The sequence below is a fragment of the Onychomys torridus genome, chromosome 19, assembly GCF_903995425.1.
Source record: "Onychomys torridus chromosome 19, mOncTor1.1, whole genome shotgun sequence".
NCBI classification, from domain to species: domain Eukaryota; kingdom Metazoa; phylum Chordata; class Mammalia; order Rodentia; family Cricetidae; genus Onychomys; species Onychomys torridus.
Window position 1 is genome coordinate 47,258,107 of NC_050461.1, and position 23,462 is coordinate 47,281,568.

Sequence of the window (23,462 nt, forward strand, 5' to 3'; positions counted from 1 at the left end):
TTCAAAATGGCTTATGGCCTGACTCACTTCCATCATAGGGATTTTTCACAGCAAGCAAATTTTTGTGATTCCTGGTTCCAATGAGGTGCACTTTTTTTTTCTCATACGCGATGGCCTTCCCTCTCTAGAGCTTTCAGATACAATAGCATTACCTAGCACCCTCTTTGGAACCTGCTTGGCCATGCAATTCAAAAGCAGGACCCCTGTGCCAGCGAGATGGCTCACCAGGTAAAGGCACTTGCTGCCAAACCTGTGAAGTTGAGTTCTAGCCCCAGAACTCCCGCCGCCCCCACCCCACCCCACCCGTAAAACTTCAAGTTGTCAGGTTGTTTGACCTCTACTTGCGGGCCTGGACAAGTACATTCATATAAATAAGTAAAATGTTTAAACAGGAAAAGGAGGAGGCTCATCCTTGGAATTGGGCAAGCTCACAGCTCTGCCAAGACACCAATGACTTCTCTGCAACCCCAGGTTCTCCCAGTTGGAAATCAAGCGAATTGCCATACAACTTCTTATATCGGTTGGGGTTAAATGGCCTATCTTTCCAGCACACGCGCAGTGTGAGCACCCAAAAACTGTCTACCTTGAACGCATTTTATCCCACCTTACTTGGGGACTACAAAGTTACAATCTTATTCCCACTGGCCCGAGTGGGAATTAGAATTTGGAAATTATAAACCTAAGACTCTCAGTCCCGAGGCCAATGACTCGCCACAAAGCCAGCTAGCAAACACCAAGTACTGACTCATTTACCCTGAGGCCACTTCCCACTTCCCATGTAAGAAACCCTTCCCTCTGGTCTAAACTGGACTGGGAGCCACTACCTCCTACAGAAAGTGAGCTGCATTCTGAAGACCAAGGGTGTCACCTAGTTTTGAGGCAGAAGGCTTGGCCCTACAACCTCAGGGCAAGGGCTCAGCTCCACCCCGATGCCCCACCTCCTCTGCCTTGATTTTCAGGCAACTCCAACCAGCAGCCTCGCGTCCGCTGGCCCCCGCCCCCCGAACGTCACGGCCACTAGGTACAGTGCCCCCTAGGGGCCTCTGTTCCTCCCACGAGGAAGAGCCTAGTCTTTCCTGCGGCTGGCCCGTTACTGTGTAGCTTGGCTCTCCCTGGCGCCAGCCTCGCCAACCCGGAGAGGAACTTGCTGCCGCATCTCCGCGCCCCCGGAGCACCGGCCGCCCCGCGCTCCGCAGCACCATGAGCGCCCGCCTGCCTCTCCTGCTGCGCCAGCTCGGCCATCAGCAGCTGCCCCCGGGCCCGGCGCGTCGCCTCCGTGAGCTGTGTAGCTCCAGCAGCAACAGCAGCTGCAGCAGCAGCGGAGGTGGTGACCCCGAGGGGGTGCGCGGGCGGCGGCTGCAAGATGGCCAGGCCTTCAGCATCCGTGGCCCCGGCAGTCCCGAGGCCTCCGGGACGGACTCCATCGTCAGGTGAGTGTCCGGCTTGCCTGCGCGCCGGTCCCCAACTAGGGACCCAAGGATGGGACAGCAGAGCTCTCGGTAGCTGGGAGACCCGAGGGACCGTTTCCGTAGGGCGGGAGGCAGAGAATGCTTGGTGCCAACTTGCTAGGGGCGCCTGGCTATTGGCGGCCGAGAGGGCGTGTGCAGGGGGAAGTGACTCTAGGTATTTGGGACCCTGTGGGTGAGAGCATCCCCCGGCCGGCGCGCGCCTCACGGACCGCACGCCCCGCTCCACGTGCGTCGCCCGCCTCCGGCTCTGATGCAACCGCGCCGGGCGTGGCGCCGACAGGAAAGGGGCGGCGCGGCCCAGGGCGGGAGAGCTGCAAGGAGGATGGCCCTGCCATCCCGCCACTGCTGTCCCTCCCCCAGGAGGCTCCGGTAAAAACCCACTGCGGAAGTCCTGGAGGTAGTGGCGCATAGTCCCGTGCATCGCCGCTCAGAGAGCGCGCGGGCTCCGGCGCGGCTGTCAGCAAAGTTACTTCTCTGTCCAGTGGTGATCTGTGCAGACGCAGAGTCTGCGACCCGTCCCCACATCCCGCCCCCGCTCTTCAGCCTTCTGCCCCTGCGGGAGAGACCAGGAAGCAGGCCCTTTCCAGAGAAGTGGGTTTGCTGGGTCACTGCGTTGCCAGGGACCCGCTAGGGACTTAACTGCGGAAGGCGGGAAAGCCCTTACCGGTGTGGCTCCCACTGGGGCCGTGGAAACAGTTAAGTGAGCAAAAATATATGGCCCGGGGACTGTTGCACATAGCCCTCAACAAATAGTTATTATTTTTACAATAAACTGAGATCTGCAAACTTTATGTAATGGACATGAGAGTAAATACTTCAGGTTTAGTGGACTAAGAAGCAAAATTAAGAATACCACATGGATACTTTTGTAACAAGGAAGAACAAATTCCCATGATTTTTATGATAAAATTCAACATTTTATGGACACTAAAATTTGAATTTCCTGTAGTTTTCCATGCTATAAAATATCCTTATTTTTACGTTTCTACCTGTTGTTTTAAAATGTAAGCCTGAGCTAGGGAGATCGCTCAATTAGGAAAGCACTGGCTGGGTCAAGCATGAGGACCTAAGCTCCATCTCCTACACCCATGTGGATGTAATGGTATACTCTTGTTATCCCAGTCCTGGGGAGGCAGAGACAGGCAGATCACTGGGGCTCACTGACCAGCGCCCCCCACCCCCCCCAGCAGAGTCCAAGATCTCCAGACCAATGTTACAGGTCCTATCTCCAAAACCAAGATGAGCAACTGTTGAGGAACAGTTGACCTGTGGTCACCAACACACATGCCCCCAAACATATGTGAACACATAAATTAAAATGTATGTGCACGTGTATTGGTTTTTTAGCTAGTGGGTGGTGGTTTCCTGGTTCTGCTACAGATCAAAGGACAGTGCTTAGGAATATTTTTACAATGTGCTGTATTACTGGGTGGGAGAGCTTGGACAAGCCATTGGTCTCAGCATCTTCACCTGCAAATGGAAAGCATAATGCCACCTACTTCAAGGAAGCCATCATAAGCTTTATACTATCCTAGCAATCCTAGAATGTATATCCTAAAAGCTCTGAACCTAGTAATTGTCTTTCCATCGATTGCGTCTTGTTGTTGCTGTTGGCCGGGTGGCCATGACAGCTAATTTATCATTGCCTGCGCCTGTGGGATTTGGAAAGTGGAGAAGTGATCAGATTAGATGTCACCTGGAGTAAGTAGCTGTACAAGAGCTTAGGATGGTATTTCTTCCATCATCTATGTACATCAGAAATGATATGGCATCAAGTCTGCAAGAAGCACAGCAACCTTTATAGAATGGTGTGGCTCAATAACCATGATCTGAAAGGTCATTTTTGGAAATATTGTGATTTTTGGTTATTGTCTGTCAATCAATCAAGGAAGTGTTAACCCCCAACACTTGCAGAGTAGGTGACAGCAGTCTGTTCATTGGACCCCATGGGTTCATATATCGAGGGCATGGGCCACAGAGTGGTGCTCCATAGCAACACCCAAAGGAAATATCCAGAGCAAAGCCTCCAGAATGGTCCCCATCGTGGTTACTCATTGCTCCTGATTTCTGGTCTTGTCACTTGCCACCCAGGTTTGTGTCGCTACTCACTACACAGTCCTCACCTCCTTTTGGCCAGAAGCTAGTCACATGATCCCAGCCAGGTGCCAGAGAGTGGCTTGGGAGACCCAGGTGGTTGGTCATGTGCAGTTGAAACTCAGAATCCTGTCACTGAAAAAGAGGATTGGGAAGGCACTGTCTGTGGGAAGAAGCTGGGGTCAGAGAGAGATTGAGAGACCCAGGTGGTCATGTGCAGTTGAAACTCAGAATCCTGTTACTGAAAAAGAGGATTGGGAAGGCACTGCTGTAGGAATAAGCTGTGGTCAGCTTTATCATGGAAGCTATTGTGGAGGATGTGTCTGCCAATGGCCAAAGAAAAGAGTTATAAAACGGCTCTCCACTGATTTTACCCCAAGACCGCGTCTCTAAACACTAGTGACTGTCTTTGAAGGAGACCAGCTCCATATTCCCAGAAGGATCCTTCTTTTACCTTTGGAAGAGATGAGAAGTGTGGACCTTGGTTAGCAAATGGTCTCAGCATTCAGGGATAGCGTACATGGGTAGTTTTCAGGAACATGGCCAGCTGCTTCTGCCCACACTGGGGCGTGGCCACAGCTAGCCACAGGGAGAGGGAGGAATGTGGTTGTTAGGACAAGGCAGCTTTGTGCTCAGCTCATAGGCTTTATGCAGTTTAGCCATGCGGAGATGACAGAGCTGGTGGTAGGGGCAGAAATAGTAACAGTGTCACTAACGGGTAGCATTAGAAAGATGCCTGCGTAAACCTTTACCCACCTCTCTTTAGTCATAGGATGTTTCAAGTTTTAGCTACACTGTGTCCAGTCAGAACTGAGATGTCCCATCCCCCCCCCCCGTGTCCCCCCCTCCCCCACCAAGGGCATGGACACATCTTTGGAAACATTAAAGCTACTTTTTAGATGTGTTGGGCCTGAGGATGCTGTTGCATTATTTTGCACTGCATTGTTTTTTGGACTGCAGGAATCAATGAAAGGAATGGAAACATGATACTTAATGGCCAGTTGTGGATGAGCACCCCAGCCAATTTTTTTAAAGTGGTATTATTTCATTGTGGACCCCCTTTGTGTAACTGTATCTTCTACTTGCCCATACCTCAATTATTTTGTCTGACAACTGACTTTTTCTTTTTTTTAATGTGTATGGGTGTTTTACCTGCATGTATGTCTATATAGAACTTATATGCCTGGTGCCCTTGGAGGCCGAAAGAAGGCATCCAAACCTCTGGAACTGGGGTTCCAGGTGATAGCCCCCAGATGAGTGCTGGGTGTTGAATGGTGCTCCTCTGGAAGGCAGCTAGTGCTCTTAACTGCTGAGCCATCTCTTCAAGCCTTTAAACCTAGCGAGCTTACTTATTGAAATGCCCCTTTCATTTTCGTGAGGGTGGGCAAGACGGAAGGGGTTTTTGCTGTGCATTCTTAGGTTTAAAAGTTTGTTGCCATGAGCACGACCTACAAAAAGTAACCCGAGGGAGGCAGGGTGGGTATGTTTGGGCTCATAGTTCAAGTAGATTTTGTCTGCAGCTAAGCTTGGAGTTAGGCGGAAGGCAATTGGTTACATTGTATCCCAAGTCAGGAGCAAGAGTGAACCGGAAGTAGGGCCAGGCTTTAAAACCTCCAGGCCCTGTCCCAGTAACCCACTTCCTCCAGCAAGCCCTCACCTCCTTAAAGGTTCACAACCTTCACAGCAGCAACAGCAGCAGGCGGGCAAGTATTCAGAGACATGATTGTGTGGGATACATTTCCCGTCCAAACAGGTAGCTTTAGTAGCAGGAAAAACAATGTGTCCAAACAATAAGAAAACGGTAAATAGCCACAGAAATCTACCTGTTTCACAGGTGAGGAAGCCATCCTCCATAGAAGGTTGTTTATCCATCGGCCATGCCCAGAACCCCCAGGCACTAATTTAAAATGATACGTTTCTGGGCCCCAGCCAGCATATTGAATAAGACTTTCTGAGGCCGAACCTTGATTTTTATCATGGTCCTCAGAGGATTCTTAGGCCCAGAAGTGCTTGGTGCTCACACCACAGTACCTCCCCAGACCAAGCAAAAATATGGGCCCAGCTTGGCTCATAGTAACTTAGCTGCTCTGCCAGGCTGGGTGACAGTGTGGCATAGAAACCCTTGTCACCCATTGCTGGAGAAGTGACCTTTTCCAAATTTTTCACATATGAGCACAATAATGAAGGTACTTCCCTGGAGACTGAACTGCTTTGTCCCAAGTATATAAAACCAAAGTCAAACCAGATCATTGCTAGCAGAACACACTTGCCTGGCTCTGTTAGCATCTGTGACAGTAGGAAGTTAACTCCGCTGCAAGTTTTGAATTCTTTGTGGTTCTCTGAGCATCCTGTGTCCTGTGTCTACCTGCACCAGAGCTTAGGACCTTCCACTTAATATTTTTCAGCCACCACTCTGGAAACTGGGAGATGTTTGTTGGTTTGGGGCGGCTTACTACAGATGGCACCTGCCTGAGACTAATTCATTTTTTGAAAGTTGTTAGGTGCAGGTAATAAACACTGAGAACGGTATTTAAAGGTGGCCCGAAGCTTGAAGTGCCTTACGGTGCTTGTCTAGCTTGTGTGAGGCCCCAGGTTCACCCCGCTGTCACTGGGAGTGACTAAATCTTTTAACACTGAAACTGGGCACTGCTTTGAGAAGCCTTTCCGTCTGCCTTGAGAGAGAGAGAAACAGAGCAGATGGCTGAAGGTGTGCCAGTGAAGACATGGCGTAGAGGTGATGGTGGCTTCCAAAATGACTTCTCTAGAAAGTTCTAGAAAGGCAGCCTGGCTCTGCGATATTTATCTAGGTTTGCACATCTGAGAGGCGTCTCTCCTCTGCTTGGCTGTGAAGGAGAAACGACTCTCTCTGGACTCGGAGCAGGACTCCTTGCAGAAGAGGAAGTGGTCCCCGCAGTGTAACGCTGTCTTCAGAAGGCGCCCCACAAGCTGCAGCATCCTCGGCTTCCCACATCTGCAATTTCCCTCTTCCTTTCCCTCCTCTTCTGTCTTTGAATCCTTCCTTTCAACTCTGGGACCCGGAATTTAGCCAGAGACACCATTTCTTTGTCCTATCCCACTCGGCCATCACCATTTCCACATTTCGTTTCCCATCGCACCCCAAACTAATTTCTAAAGGGGGAGGAGTAAGGGAATATGGTGAAAGAATGGGATTGGGTAGAGTAGAAACCAAGACTTTAAAATTTTTTATTCCATTTACATTTATTTATTTGCGTGTGTGTGTGTGTGTGTGTGTGTGTGTGTGTGTGTGTGTGTGTGTAGGTAAGAGGACAACTTGGGGGAGTCAAGGCAGTTCTTTCCTTTTACATATGGGTCCAGGGGATGGACTCTGGGTGGCAAGCTTGGCAGCAAGCACTTCCCCCCACTGAGTGCCCTCACTGGCTCCAGACTTTTTATTATATTAAACTTGGAAACGACAAGAGAAAATTTTAGCCTCTTGGAAATGCATGTTCACATGTAGCTTGTTTCCCTTTATGTGTTTTAAAAATCTGGTTGTCGAATTTCATCCAGAATCAGCTTTAATGTTTCTCTTTGACTTTCTTTGCATTTCCGAGACAGGGTTTCACCAGGTAATCCAGGGTGGCCTTGAATTCACAATGCTCTCCCGCCTGCCTCTCTAGAGCTCAGACTACAGGTTCGTGTCGCGGTACATACTGCCTGCATCAGCAGGCCTTGGTGCCTCTATGCCCTGCCTTCCCTCATGCTCAGTCTCCCTCTGTTGTCTGGTTCACTTACAGTAACAAGCTTTGTAAGGACACGCATTGTGCCTGTCCTTTCTGATCCCTAACAAAAAAATGACTCTGGTGTTTTTCTTTCTCCGTATAGAGAAGTCATTCACAATTCCAAAGAAGTGCTGAGTTTGTTGCAAGAAAAAAACCCTGCCTTTAAGCCAGTTCTTGCTGTTATCCAGGTAAGCGCTGACCATGGTGCTCTCCTACTGTTTTACGGTGCAGTTTAGCAAATACTTAGGAACAGAGACCAGACGGATGTCCTGTCAAAGCAGTGGATTCAGTGGCAAGTGCTGTTATGTGTACAGGTTAGACACTACTCTGTGGGAATCACTCATTCTTCCGAGACCTAGGTGGTGCCATTGAGGTCAGGAGGTAGGCACCCACATAAATCACAGGACACGATAGATACTAACCTCCATGCACTTAGGAATACTTACCACATATGGCTGGCAAGTCAGTCCTTTCTTGTTTCTGGGGAAGACAAATAGGTAATGGCAGGTGCATATTAATGTTTGACAGCCCAAGTGTCAGAAGTCACAATTGTGTCAGAGGACTTTGCACCCCGCGTTTATTCCTTGGCTGCAGCCCCTTAGTCCTGAGCTGCAGTTGGCACTGTGTTATTGGCATCCCTGTGTGATGACAGGTGCGGGGAAAATAACAGGATGGGCCCGGCCTGGAAGCAACTCAGCCCAGTAGTTGGCCTGTTATGGTGGTGCTTGGCAGGCTACTCCAGTATCAGAATAGCAGCCTGCGTGGCAGCCAATGGTACCTTGGTTTGTGAGACTATAGAACTGTGTTCCATGTGACCTGCATCCTTTGGAAAGCTTCCACATCTCCCCACAGCAGGGGAATTGGTTTAGGAACTTGGACTTCTTGGGAATCTGGTTCCATGTTGCCATTCAGCCTAAGTACACATATGTAAACATCCAAATTCTTGTCTTTGGTGTTTCACAGAGAGTGATGCTGGCTATGATGATGTCATTTTTAAATGCCCCATGTCTTAGTTACTTTTCTATTGTTATGACCAAACACCTTGACCATGGAATCTTGTAAAAGGGAGCATCCGGTTGGGGTTATGGTTTCGGGGGGTTATAGTCTGTGACAGAGCAAAGGCATGGAGATAAGGGCAGCTGGGAGAGTACATCTTGAGCCTCCGCTAGGAGGCAGAGAGACACACTGGAAATGATGCAAGCCCACCACCAGTGACACACCTCCTCCAACAAGGCCACACCTCCTAATCCTTCCTAAACAGTCCACCAACTGGGAACTAAGTGTTCAAACATGTGCCTATGGAGGGGCATTCTCCTTCAAACCAGCATATCCTATAACATGCAATCTGTCACTTTTTAAATGATGTAATTTGTAAGTCCAAGAAATTAATATGCACGTAAATCCCAGCTGTCAGCCCAATTTCCAAAGGCAATAAGAGTCTTTTCTGTATTTTTCTTATCATCTTTGTATTTGGGTCACTTGTGTTCATTGTATTCACAAACATGATCTCTGTGTTATGGTCGGTATACATTGTCAAGGTGTTTTCACTCTGTGACATTCTCCCTTTACTCCTTTGCCCTTAGGCAGGCGGTGATAGCTTGATGCAGGAAGTAAACCAGAATTTGGCCAAGGAGGTGAGAACGGGTCATTTTAGCAATTCATTAGAATTCCTAACAGCGTATTCTCTTGTGGTGACAGAGAATCTTATGTTCCTTTTCAGGCTGGTCTAGACATCACTCACGTCTGCCTGCCTCCAGACAGCGGAGAGGATGAGGTAATGTCAGCCTAGCTCATTTCCTTTTCTCATTGGGCCTATCAGCCTTTTCCAGAGTGGTGGGTGCAGGCTCTGCCTCCTCTTATGGCTGCGTTTCCAGGGGAAAGAGATCTGATCACCTCTCTCCCTTCCGGTTGGTTTCTACTGGAGATAAGCTAGGAAATCATACCATTGTAGTTGTGCATTCACTGTAGAAGCAGCATCATCTCATGAGAAGACTGTTGGGCTGGGGTTGTCTGGAGACTTGGCTCTGGTCTTGCTCTGTCCTAGTAGCATCTTTGACCTTGGACCATTCCTTTGGCATCCCAGGGTCACCATAGTCTCATTGATGTGATGTCAGAACAGGACAGGGTGATCTTCAAGGGCCTCTCTAGACTTAGCACTCTGAGACTCCTTCCTTAGCATTTTGAGGACCACTGATAGAACCTCCATCCTGGGCCACATGGCTCTGGTTGTGCCTGTCAGTGTCACTCCCCAGTGTCATCTCAAGTGTGTGAGAAGCAGCCCTCATAAACATGAGACAGACCCGGACTGTGTGCCACGGTCCTGGTCCGGGGCAAGAGCCTTTACCTTTCCTCTGGCTGGCTGTGGCAAGGAGGAGTAGATTAGGATTCCCAGGATAGAAAACCTCAAATCACAGAATCCAGAATAACTAAGTTTGGGGTTTTGTTTCAGGGGCATGTTGGGGGAAGACGTGAATGATGTTGGGGAATCAACAGTCACTTGCTAGGAAAAGCATCCCAAAGTCATGTGAAGCGCAGCCCTTCCTTCCCACAGCTCTATCGTCTCTGTAAAGTACCACCAAGTTGAAGATGGTGGAGTGTAGATGACTTTCTAAACAATCTTATTAAATAAGAAACACAGAGCCAAATACAGGGTGAAAGCCATAGAGATCAGAGAAACAGTGAGAGCCACCAGCTGACCTTAGCTCACCCAAGAGAACCAGCTTCTTCCTGTCTAACCTGTGCCTTTATTGCCTTGCTGTTCTGCCCTCTCATTGGCTCTTAGCCCAGCTACCTCACTTCCTCGTCACTGCCTGTCTGTACAGACCTCCAGGTCTCTATGGTAGATACTGGGATTAAAGATGTGTGTCACCACACTTGGCTGTGTCCTTGAACACACAGAAACTCTGCCTGCCATGTGATCGGATTAAGGGCGTGTGCTACCACTGCCTGACTTTTGTTTATGGCTGGCTGTGTCCTCTGATCTCCAGGCAAACTTTACTTATTAATATACAACTAAAATATCACCACATTTCAGCACAAATAAAATAGTACCACGGTGGAGTCAACTCTACCTGTCATAGTAATGTTCTCACCAGATTCAAAAGCATCTCCACTCAATGTGTTCAAAATGATCATTGCTAGATACAGAGATTAGGGCAGGGAAAGACCCAGCACATACCTCAGACTACAAGTAATACAGACCCTGTAGCAGTGTGTGGCTCCTCTTTGGCTTATCTCAATCACCAGGATTGATGCTCTCATGCCTTGGCACGGTTACTCAGTAAGAGAAGTTTCTTAAGTACTAACACTGTGAAGCTACCACAGCTGATCTGGGAACTTAGGTGACTCCCCCGAGTAGCTAAGGAACGGGTCCCGCACACAAGTGTCGTATGCTAGACAGAGGGCTGATTTGTGTCTTATTGGTTCTAGGTCTTACCGTGCTACTCGGTGAGGTGCACAATTTCAAACTAATGAATTGTTTATTTCTGGAACTTTCCCTTGAGTGTCTTTTGTATCACAGTTGATGAAGAGCAACCGAAAACCTTTGAGTGTGAAGTAACCTGCAGTCCCCTTGAGTTGGGCAGAAGCGTTTTCTTTTATAGGGAGGAATAAGTCTATATGTGAGGAATGGAATGAGGAAGCGGATTGGTGGCAATAGATCAGAGAATGTTGCTACCCACTGTAGACGAATTGCTAAACAGTCTTAGTGATAAAAAAAACTTGGAGCCAGAAATTGAGGTTAAAGCCTGAGGTAGATCAGAGGTACAGGAAAAGGCACAGCTAACCTCACCTCACCAACTCCGCAGCATCCAATGCGAGCTACTTCCTGTCTACACACACCTATATACCTTTCTGTTCTGATCTCTCATTTGCTCTCTCAGCCCAGCTGCATCACTTCCTCTTCCTGCCCAGCTCTGTCACTTCCTGTCTGTCTGTACAGACCTCCAGACCTCTATGGTTATTGCTGGCTCTGTTCTCAGTGTGGCCTTGAACTCACAGATCCAGACAGATCCCTGCCTCCCAAGTGATAGGATTAAAGGCGTGTGCTACCATTGCCTGACTTCTATGTTAATATAGTGGCTGGCTTTTTCCTCTGATCCTCGGGTAAATTTTATTGGGAGAAACAGTATATTAGGGGACACAATACATCACCACAACCCAAAGCCAGCCCATTCTCAGGGGTCACTGTCTGCCTGTTCAGCCTGAGGGTACCCCAAAGTTCAGGCATCTGGAAGGAGATGACCAAAGGTTGCTTTCACATGCATTTTGTTTTGCTTGGTCAGTGGGAACCAGCAGTTGGGCCAATCACTGATGAAATGGGAGGCTGCTTTTGTGGTCTGTCTTTGTGTGTCTTTAGTAACTGTCATGAAGTGAGTCGTATCAAGACTCTACGGGGAAAGGTAATTCTTTGCTGTGCACAGAGGTTGAGAGTGAGAGTCTCCGCTCTCTCTGTCCCAGCATCTCTGGTAAAGGTCATTGTCTAATAAGGGAAAGGATAAAGGCAGGCTTCTGCCTACACTCTTCCCTCCCTCTGAGGATCTTTTCAGCAAACCACAATTTTGCTCCTATCCCATCTGTTCCAACCGCATTGTCTGGCCAGACAGTGAAGGAGGCGGGGAAATGTGGTCTTAATGCCAGGAGGCCTTTAGATCATTTCCAAGGACGAAGGGAAGCTAGGTATTGAGCAAGCGGTTAATATGGTATTTGCTAGTTATAGTAAGTACCAAATATGAAGAGCACCAGCAGTAGCAGAATGCAGGGAAGTAGGCTGGCTGCTTCCAGGACACTCAGTGTGTGTAATCACATTTTCATTTCTTTAGATAGTTTCAACTGTATAGCCTGGGCTAGCCGTGAAAACACTCTGAAGCCCAGTCTGGCCTCAAACTCATAATTCCCCTGCCCCAACCTCCCAAGTACCAAGATTATAGATGCACACCCAGCACACTTGGTTTGACAAGGAGTCATTTACCCCACCCCCCACTCCTTTTTTTTTTTTCTGGAATTTTTGATAAGTGAATATGGCATTATATTGAGTGTTGTAATTTATTAAGCTTTGTCTAATTCCAGGGTTTTTTTTTTCTGTTTTTATTGGTTCTTTCCCCAGCTAATTCCTTATTTTATCCTGAGTTCTGCTTAGATGTAGCCTCTGGCCCCACTTCATTCTGTGACTCTTCACCCTGTTTGTTCCACTTGGTTTTTCTTTACATTCTTGGTCATTTTCAGAACTTATATTGTTATTGCTGTTGGGTCTAGGCTTGCTTCCCTTTTAGTATATGAGATTTACCAGGGCAGTTTAGCTTACAGCTAGCTGTTAGCTGCCTTACTTAGAACTGGTACAAAGTAGATGCTTGGAACATATTTGGTTGGTTGGTTTGGTTGGTTTTTTAAATTTGTGATGGTTGGGTGTGTACACATGAGTGCTGTGCCCAGGAAGTTCAGAGATCCTGGATCCCCTGGAGCTTGTAAGCCACCTGACATAGGTGCCTTAGAACAGAACTCAGATCCTCTAGAAGAACAGCCAGTGCTCTTGTCTCTAAGCCATTTTTCTAGCTCCCAGATTCATACAATTTGTTTTGTTTTGATTTGATTTTTAGCAGTGGAACAAAAAAAAGTCATCAGTCAAGACACTTTAAAAATATATTGGTGAAACTGGGTGGTGGTGGTGCTCACCTTTAATCCCTGCACTCAGGAAGCAGAGGCAGGAGGATCTCTGTGAGTTCGAGGCCAGCCTGGTCTACAGAGTGAGTTCCAGGACAGACTCCAAAGTTACACAGAGAAACCACGTCTCAAAAAAACAAGCAAACAAACAGTGTGTGTGTGTGTGTGTGTGTGTGTGTGTGTGTGTGTGTGTGTGAACAGACAGCCAGGAACACAAGTCTCTACTCTAAGCCTCAGGTGCTATGTGAGCCAGTGTTGAAGCCTCTGTATTGGTCTACTGTAAGCCTCTTAAGTCCTCTGAGGTTGGTGGAAGCTACTGGTGTGTTGCTAAGTTCTAGTGAATTTCATTTGGCAGTTAAAGGATGTTAGATTAAATACATAAGTGAGCAGCCAATGGCTATATAAAGGATTAAAGATAGCCCAAGATAATTTTTCTCTGGATTTATAACATTCCAATGAGCCACAATCATGAAGTTCTAACCAGCCTTGCAGAATCTTTCACATTCCTCTCACTCCCCACACCCCGAAACTTCAGTTCACAGCTGAATGAAGGAGACAAATTTTCTTTCTGTACCAAATAGCATTTTCCTTCCCTACCAGATGGTAGTAATAACACAGATATTTTTGCCAAGCAATAAAATAAAAATGATAAAGTGACACTTCCTGTGAGTGGTACCCACATACGTGGGGAGGAGTTTTCCCACTTCTGAGTCAGTGGTTTGGGGAAGTGAGAAGAATCAGTCTCAGTACTTGAGCATTAGGGGAGGCTTCTGGAGTGCCACTCAGATCCAGTGAGCCAGAGGGCCCGGGACACTGTGGACTCTGAAGCCTCTATTGAACATGTGATGCTTTGGCCCAAAGGTGCCGTTGGACCTGGGTGGGGGGCTTGGTTGCATGCTTCCCGACCTGCCCCCAAACTAGTAGGTGTTTGACTTAAAAGTGGTCATTTGGCAGGGAGCTGTCTTTTTTCTGTCTAAACTGGAATAACAGGGAAGCTCTGGGGGTTTTGTTGATGTTGTTTTCTAGCACATGGCAGGACCATAGGAACCATGAAGCTATTAAAGGCTTCATTTATCCAGGTTTCTTTGGGGCTTCTCTAAGCTCTAAAGAGAAAATGGACTCTTCACTGTGTTTCACACCAGAGTCTCCAACAAGGACTAAAAAAGAAGCAGGTGCATCAGTAGGACTCTGTTTGCATAGATGTTTGTGTGCACATGCATACCACAGCCAGAGGACAACCTCCTCGGGAGTCACCCACCTCTTTATTTTTGAGGCAGGGTCTCTCATTGGCATGGAGCTCATCTACTAGGCTAGGCTGGCTCGTCAGGAAGTCCCAGAGATCTGCATGACTCCACTTCCCCAGTACTACCATCACAGGTCTACACTACCAAGGCCAACGTGTGTGTGTGTGTGTGTGTGTGTGTGTGTGTGTGTGTTTATACACGTTCCAACTGACGTCATCAGTGAGCACAGATGCTACCAACTGTGCCAGCTTCCTGAGCCTATGTAGAAATCCTTTTTATTCTCCATCAACTTTTTTTACTGGCTCTTTCTTTCACAAGGCTAATATTTTTTCTGTCTAGATCATAGATGAAATCTTGAAGATTAATGAAGACCCCAGAGTGCATGGCCTTGCCCTTCAGATATCTGAGGATTCATTGAGCAACAAAGTTCTCGATGCTCTAAAGCCAGAAAAAGATGTGGATGGGTAAGAAAATATAAAAGAATAATCAGTCTTATTGATAAGTATTGTCTGTGGTGATTTTTTTTCTAAATTTCTAATTTTGGCAAGTCCGTCAGTAATTAGTTTTAAAGATTTATTTTAAATAGCTTAGAATGTTGAGAAGTTTTAAAATTTTGCGAACCAAAGTCATGTATCTTGGAAACTATACATCTGTTTGGAGCTAAACCTGCACTATTGTACCCACTCCACAGGCTCCTGTCTTTCTGGTCTTTGGCCAGTTATGATCTTCCCTGGTAATTCCACTAAACAGTGAAAGAAACCCTGGGACCTAATTCCATAGGAGCCCTGAAACCTCCTTTACTCCTAGACTGGTTGAAAAAAAAAATAACAACAAATGCTTTTATTGATGATATGAGTTTCTTTTTGGTTTTTCTTTTCTTTTCTTTTCTTTTTTTTTTTTTTTTTGTCAGAGCTGAGGACCGAACCCAGGGCCTTGCACTTACTACACAAGCGCTCTACCACTGAGCTAAATCCCCAGCCCTTCTTTTTGGTTTTTCAAGACAGGGTTTCTCTGCATAGCTAGCCTTGAACTCAGAGATCTACCTGCCTTTGACTCCTGAGTGCTGTGATTAAAGGTGTGTGCCACTACTGCCTGGCTTATAATACCAGTTTCTAATTAAATTTTGAGGTGGGGGAAGGAACTGTGACCTTTGGGTGTTTTGTGAGCTGCCATGGAATGATGTAAGTATCATAGGATAGTGAATGCCACCAGCCTGCGATGGAGGAACAGTGTGTTTGCTAGGAAGTAAAAGCTCCGTTTTCTTATATAGAATCATGGGAAATACTTTTACCTGTAGACAAGTCAACAGGGTGTTTTTAGGACTGTAAGGTTGTAAACAGATTTATAAAGTTAGACTTCTGTCCAGTGTATCCGTCAGCAGCCAAACTGAGAGCTTTGTACCTCACTGAACTACACTGGTTTCTTCTACTACATCCTTTCCTTATGACCAAGGGCAGACCCCAAACAAGGGTGAGAACGTTGTTTTGTAAGGGCTGGGATGTTTGTAATTCAGTGGGAAAGTGTGCATAGGTAAGGCACTGAGTTCTTCAGGATGGAGAAATGTATGTATGGATAGATTGGATGGTTGGAAGGATGATACAACCTCCAATTCCATAGTAGTCATAAAGGGAGAAGTTGCTACAGTGGACCAGGAAGCCCCCCCCAGGTAGGAGGATGTAGTTTCAGACCTTTCATACAAGGGGAGAATCAGACCTTCTGAAAGCCTTCATTCTGTTGCTAATCTGGCTAGAGCACATCACCTTGGCAAACGGTTTAAATTCTTTGTTCTAGATTTGAGTGGAGAAAGGCACACAGAAACCCTAGATAGCACGTTTGAGGTTCCTTGTTTTTTCCTTAATTTCCCACGGAGATAAAAAGCCAAGGAGAAGTCAACCTGTGAGTCTCTAGGGTGACAGACAGTCTGAGCTCTGAAAGTGGACTGCAGAGTGTCAGGTGTCAGGGCACTGCAGTCATTGACAGTGACTCTGGAGGTGTGAAGCGCAGCCCCGCATGGCCTCGTGCTGGGTTCTAGTGAGATTCCCGCACTGTTCTGAGAAGCAGGCATCTCTGGCGCCTGTCAGTCATTGGGGTGCTGTTATTTGGGACTGAGGCTGTACCGTCGACACTGGCTGACTTGTGACTCACTTGTCCTTTTCCTCTCTGATCCAGGGTGACCGATGTCAATCTGGGGAAGCTGGCGAGAGGCAACGCCCCTGAGTGTTTTGTCTCACCTCTGGCCCGAGCTGCCGTAGAGCTTGTGGAGAAATCAGGTCTGGCCATCCCTCCTTCTGGAATGATCTATTCTGTGTATTGGGGTTTTCTGTCTGTTTTTCAGTGAGGATTTGTTGCTGGCAGATTCTAAAAATGAAACATAGAAGAGAAATGCTATTTTCTACTTACTGCTCATTAGATTTTTTTGTTGTTGTTGAAGTCTCCAAGTGTTATTTAATGTTGACTTTTCTCAGTTCTTATTTTGGGATGTAAATAGACTAATTGAAAGCATTTTCCCATAAATACAAATGAATGTTAACATTTTAAACATCAGTTTCTCTCAAGAAACAATCAAAATAAACAGAGCAAAAAAAAAAACGTTTCCTGAATCAGCAAACTTGTGACTCTGTAGGTACACAGGTAAGTCTCACCATTAGAACTGACAAGGTCAAGCAGGTGGATTTTGCATAGAGCTCCCAGGGGAGATTTAGTGACAAGTGGGTCTTTTTCAGTAGCCAGCACCTATTTAATTTTTCTCCTTCTTCTTTTGACCATGTATTCCTGTGCCAGGAAAATAGAGACAGATGATTGATCTTTTTTGGTTACTGAATCTAATAATTACCGTGGGACAGCTCATATATTTAACGGCTTCCTAACTGAGAACACAGAAACTCAACTTTTCTCAACCCAGTTTGAAGAGAAAAGAAGCAGGTGTCCCCCCCCCCCACCCCACCCTCAAGCATGCAGCAGTCAAAATTCTGAAAATGCATGGTGACATTCTATCAAAAGATGAACTTTCAAGTTGTATCCTGTAGTCAGGAGCCACTAATATGAGCTCTGTGAGATGGGTCGAGGCATCCCGTCATGTAGGTCTTGGCCAAAGACCATGTAGGTCTTACAGGCCAATTACAGCTGGTCATATATTCATAAGGAACTGTAGGAAGAAAATGAGCCGAAAGACTTAGAACCATAGGCAGGAGAGGAGAATCCGGTGGTTACAGCCCTCTCCTCGCACATGGTCAGTGCACCGTGTTGCTGAGCCAGCCAAGTTCTGGATGTTTGTTTTTTTTTGTCTGCTTTCCTTCTTATTTCAATGACTATTTTATTTTGATCAAACCCACCTCTCATTCCTCTCCAATTCCTCTCAGACCCCTCCATCTCAGTGTCTCTGGCAATTTCACGTTCTTTAAGAAAAGAAAACCTACTGAGTGCAATTAGTGTTGCCTAAACATATATGGTCTGTCGACGGTCTGTGGCTTCTCAACTGGAAGTGGGGCCTGTGAGCACCTACCTGTGGCTGGAATATTCACTAGATTGGTCTTGTGCAGCTCTTGAGACCTTGGGAGCAAAGCAGTCTGTCACGTCTAGAAGATATTGTTCTGCAACACTCCTCCCTGACCTGTGTGTCTTATCATCTTTCCACACCCTCTTCTGAGGCGTTCCCCAAGAAAAGCCACATTTTAAAAGTTGTTCTTTCAGTTAAAGCTATCTGGGAGGAAGTTTCTGAGGTGCGATTTTAATACTGAGTTTGCATTGGTTGGTAGGAGTCACGTTGGATGGAAAGAAGGTCCTGGTGATCGGGGCTCGTGGGCCCTTGGAAGCCGCCCTGCAATACCTTTTCCAGAGGAAAGGGTCCATGACAATGAGTTCCCCATGGACAACACCTCAGCTCCAAGGCAAGGTGGGTGTCACATGGGACTCGACAACCTTGAACGCCTATAGTAGAAAAAAAGAAAGACTGGGAATGTGTACTGTGAACACTGAACGGGAAGTTGGAGCAAAGATGAGGGGGTGATCGGGAAGGGTGGAGATAATGAAAAGCAAAGCCTATCATCGTGGCTTATTCCAACAGTCCCAGCATTTGGAAAACTGAGACCATAGTTCAAGGCCAGCCTGGGCTACAGATGAAACCGTATCTTAAAAAGAAAACAAAACAAAATAACAAAGAGCCATTTATTAATGTGAAAACAAATGTCTATGAGAGATAGTTAATAGAGCCCAAAGTTGGTTCTTGGGATAGATTAGCCAAAATAAGACAAGAAGAGCTCCAGCTATAATCAGAAAGAACAGGACCCAACTACTGTCCCAGTTTCAATTCTGTAGCTGTAACAAATACCCTGACAAAAAAGCATTTTAGGGAAGGGGTTGTTTCTTTGACTTACAGTTCAGATTGCAATCCATCACGGTGGGGAACTCAAGGCAGGAACAAAAGCATCAAATGCACAGTTAAGAGCAGAGGGAACGAATGCTTGGATTGTTGCTTGCTCGCCTGCTGCTGGCTTTCTCTTCTTACACTGTTCTGGACTTGCCTCTTCCCTTCTGCCTAGGGAATGGTGCTACCTGCAGTGGCTGAGTCTTCCTACATCAAGACTACATTTAAAAAAGTGAGAAGGTAGTCACAGATTAGGAGTGTCTACAGCAAACATTTAGCTGGTGATGGCTGTCTTGTAAAAGACTTAGAAATCAATAAGCCAAAAATAATCGATAGAAAAACAGCAGATGGCCATTCATGGGCATGTGGTGATTCGATGACCTGGGAAAAGCTGCCCGGCTCCTTATGATCTGTGTTCACCAGCCATGCCAGCCATAAGTAAATAGTCATAAGTATAGATATTGACAAATTTGTAAGAGTCTAAGAGCTGACAAATTGCTATAAAGACTTCAAAGTGAAATAAGCCCTTTGAAAAGTCCTTTCATAGAGTTTAAGGTACTTTTACGACCCTGACATTTTGCTATCTGCGTATATCATAGACAAATTCCTGGACATACAAACAAGAAGACATGATCAGGGGTTTGGGGAGATAGCTCAAAGGTAAAGCAGTTGCCTAGGATACACATGGCCCTAGCTACAATCCCAGCACACAACAAAACAAAAGGGAAACACACACACACACACACACACACACACACACAGCAGCATGTGTGTGATACAAAACAGGACCTCTGAAGAGTGGTATGGGGCAAGATGGGAAAGAGGAAGTCCAAGGGGACTTCTTTCCTCTTGCTTTTAATAGTAAAATTATTCTCATTTTGTTTTTCTTCTTCAAAAGCTCAGATTTGGGGTTTGAGAGATGGCTTAGTAGATAGGACCACTTGCTGAGCATGCATGAGGACGTGCGTTTGAAACTTCAGCACCACGTAAGAAACTGGACACATTCACGTGCACCCATACCCCCAGGGCTAAGGTGGTAGTCACAAGAGGACCTGGTCGGGCTGCCAGCCTTGGTACAATTCAGAGACGTTGTCTGGAGGGAATATGACAGAGAGCAATGGAACAGGACAGGTAGCCAGTGTTCCCCTCTGGCTGGATATAAGTGTGGATGCACATGCGCGCGCGCACACACACACACACACACACACACACACACACACACACACATGCGTGCGCGCGCCACAGTTATCACTCACCTTGGAGTACTAGAGAAAGGAAATGGGAAACAGCTAGCATGGGAATTTCTGTGGTCCTTGCCATGACTTTGAGAATGGAGGAAGGCAGTGAAGAGCCTTCCCCCTTCCCCTTGGGAGGGAGGAGTGGAGGAGGTGCCTTCCTCCCCCTGCTGAGGACTTCTCTCTTCTCATCTCAGTCCTGTTCCTGTCCTGCTCTGTCTCTCTGTGTCTCTCTGTCTCTGTCTCTCTCTGTCTCTCTCTCTCTGTCTCTCTCTCTCTCCTTTCTCTCCGAGCCAGGTTGGGTATTCACCCCAGTGGGAGCACTTCTAAGACCGTTAGTTTGTTAGTTTTCACTGTGCGGTGAAGGCCGTCACATCACATTCTTCCCGGACTTTGTGATGCCAAAGGAGACCGTTGGTCGATGGGAAGCATTAGCAGGCTACCTGGCTTGGAATTAGGGCTCAGTGGGCTGGAACAATCAATCTTTTAATTCTCTATCTCCTTTCCCTCTCCTTCCTTGACTTTCTGAGTTTCGTGTCTTATATGTTTATTATCTAATGTTTATTCTTTTACTTATATGTACTGAAGAAAAATGCTCAGCATTTTTGCTTGAGTTTATCTATGTCCGGGTTGGGTGAACATAAATGAAATATTATAAAGGAAGAGGAGGTAGATATGTAGAGGTGGAGGCAGGAATGTCAGAAGTTCAAGGTCAGTCTGGGCTAGAGAATCTGTCTCAAATTAAAGAAATAAAGCACTGCTATTCATGCTCCTCATGAATAACCATTCTAGAGTATAAGAATGAAATATAAAACTAGAAAAAAAATAGCAAGTTATCAGCACGTAAATCACCTGAACTCTTCTGTGGGATGAAGCGCATCCCGACTCTGAGGGGAGGATTCCATAGCGGTGGTTTTTCTAGAGAATCTAAGATGATGAACATTCCTGTTTCCACATATCTAAGAAGCTCTGTGTACTAATTAATATGCACTTTCCTTCTAATGCTCCTCCTGCCATGCTCAGTACGGGGGCACAGTCCAATATCCAAACAGTTTGGGTAGGAGCTGACTTCTTGCATTTAGAAAGGAACTTGGTTTAGGCACGGTGACATGCCCGTAACCCCAGCATTCAGGAGGCTGAGTCAGGAAGACTGGTTCAAGGCCAACCTTGGCTCCATAGTATAAAATTTGAGTTTAGTGGAATCGTTGGTTTATAAATTTTAATTGAGACTTTAAAAGTCATTTATAATTTTGACTTATTTTCTAACATTAGAGCCTCTATTTTAAGAGAGGAAGTATGGGCTGGGCGGTGGTGGCGCACGCCTTTAATCCCAGCACTCGGGAGGCAGAGGCAGGTGGATCTTTGTGAGTTCGAGGCCAGCCTGGTCTACAGAGTGAGATCCAGGAAAGGCGCAAAGCTGCACAGAGAAACCCTGTCTCGAAAAACCAAAAAAAAAAAAAAAAAAAAAAAAAAAAAGAGGAAGTATGTGTTTCTTTTTACTTTATGAGTGTTTTGCCTGCATGTATGTCTGTGGGCTTCATGCACGTGGTACCTGCTGAGGCCAGAAGACAGCAGTGGATCCCTTAGGACTGGAGGTACAGTCAGTTGTGAGCCTCCATGTGGGTGCTGGGAATCAAACCCAGGTCCTGTGGAAAAGCAAAGTCAGCCAGCACTCCTAACTGATGAGCCACCCTTCCAGTTCCAAGCATTCATGTATCTAGAGAAACTGATTCAAAATCAGGAGTGGCACCACTGTCCTGTTTTGTTAATCTGGACAATGAGTGCCATGTATGTATGTATGTATGTATGTATGTATGTATGTATGTATGTATGTAGTAGTAGTATTACTATTATTATTATTATTATTATTATTACTACTGCTACTACTACTACTACTACTACTATTATTAATATTATTATTATTATTATTATAACTTTCCATGTCTGAGATACTGTGTAAAACTTTTCATTTTAGAAAATAACAACGAACTAGCGCATCAACTGTGACAATTACAGCAGAATCTTGACTCTCAGTTTTAGCTCTCTGTGTCTGAGGGATCAGCGGGGCTGACAGTATTCAGTGGAAAATCCCACAATAAGCTACTCACGAGACTACCATTCTGAGTAGAACAATGAGCTCCTGAACCTTTGGTGCGTTCCTTCTTCACCCTGCCCAGGTGAACCCTTCATCCTTCTCTCTGTCTGCCAGCTTCACACTGTGAGCTACCCACCTATTAGTCGCTCAGTAGCCCTTTTGGGGCACCAGATCTAGTGTGGCAGTGTGACAGCTCCTGTATATGGCTGACCTTTGCTCTACTTAGGAAGGACCCCAAAGCATGAAAGTAGTGAAGATGGTAATTTGGATGTGACAGAGAAGCCAAAAAGAAACTCTGAACACCTTCTTTTGGATGAAAAACCGAAAGTTGTGAGTGTGCATGTATACCCATGAATGGTGTAAATGGAATTAGTATATTCTCTGGCTTCTGGCACCTACCAGGGGTCTCGGAATATATTCCTGCCCCAAAATAATGGGGACTGCTATATGCTGAATATATCTAAAAATAAATACTACTCGTGGTAAAAGATGGGGAATGAGGGGCAGGTTAGAGAGTCCTACATGGAAGGACACAGCTGGAATGGTGGCTTGGCAGGTGAATTGATGGATGCCATGCTTGCTGATTTTGAGACACTTCAGGACTGTGGTCTTGGAAGTGAATGAAACCCATGTGTGTTTTTAGTAATCACCACATGGGGGCAGCCTACTCAAGACGATTCAAGAACAATAGTTGGCTCCACCCCGCCCCTCTCTCCCTCTGACAGAATCAAAACTTGCGCTTGCTTAGCTTGGCAGCCACTGAGTCACAGCCCATATTTTGCACTTGAAAACCTAGAATTTGGGGTTTGGAAGCCATTGTGGAAGAGGAAAATAAGCCTTGCCCTGTGCTGAACAGCTGTGGGAAGAGAGGAGGCCTTCACTGCAGTTGAATGTTTTCACAGCTGTCTGGAGACTTTGGCTGGTTGTAGCTGTATTTTTGAAAAACAAAGACATTTTTTTTTTAAGTATTTTTTTCTTATGAAAATAAATCACCTGAACTCTTCTGTGGGATGAAGCGCATCCCGACTCTGAGGGGAGGATTCCATAGCTGTGGTTTTTCTAGAGAATCTAAGATGATGAACATTACTGTTTCCACATATCTAAGAAGCTCTGTGTAATAATTAATATGCACTTTCCTTCTAATTCCTTCATGTTACAGTGGTATTGTAGTGAATCTGAGACACTTGGTTTTAGCTGGGAAGTAGCACCATCATGACTTGGTCACTTCCACCCTTTTGTGTGTGTGTGTGTGTGTGTGTGTGTGTGTGTGTGTATGGGAATGTGTGTGTGTGGAGACCAGCAGCACAGCCTCACATGTCATCCTCAGGAGCTGTCTGCCATATGGGGTGGGGGTCTGTCACTGTCCTGGAGTTCACCAAATAATCTGTGCTGGCTCACCAGTGAGCCCCAGGGAGCTTCCTGTCTCTGCCTCCTCGGTGTGGGATTACAAGCTCACACCACCTTGCCAGATTCAAGTGCTCAAATGAATGAGCCTATGGGAACTATTCTCATTCAGACTACCACAGAGGCCTTGCACAGAGCTAAGCAGAAGCCAGCACTAAGA

General features: G+C 46.3%; 1 protein-coding gene across 3 annotated transcripts in view; it reads left to right on the forward strand.

Moving 5' to 3' along the window:
• Positions 1 to 1,020: 1,020 nt before the first annotated feature.
• Positions 1,021 to 23,462, forward strand: part of Mthfd1l (methylenetetrahydrofolate dehydrogenase (NADP+ dependent) 1 like) — a 189,369-nt gene continuing 166,927 nt past the window's right edge. For 2 of the 3 annotated variants that reach the window (XM_036169040.1, XM_036169041.1), the window contains exons 1-7: positions 1,047 to 1,430; positions 7,407 to 7,491; positions 8,887 to 8,937; positions 9,024 to 9,077; positions 14,545 to 14,669; positions 16,375 to 16,475; positions 17,961 to 18,097. In XM_036169040.1, the coding sequence (XP_036024933.1) occupies positions 1,201 to 1,430; positions 7,407 to 7,491; positions 8,887 to 8,937; positions 9,024 to 9,077; positions 14,545 to 14,669; positions 16,375 to 16,475; positions 17,961 to 18,097 (783 nt within the window). In that variant the 5' untranslated portion in view covers positions 1,047 to 1,200. Of the gene's footprint in view, positions 1,431 to 7,406; positions 7,492 to 8,886; positions 8,938 to 9,023; positions 9,078 to 14,544; positions 14,670 to 16,374; positions 16,476 to 17,960; positions 18,098 to 23,462 lie in introns of all 3 variants that reach the window. The other variant, XM_036169039.1, reaches the window with a different exon arrangement.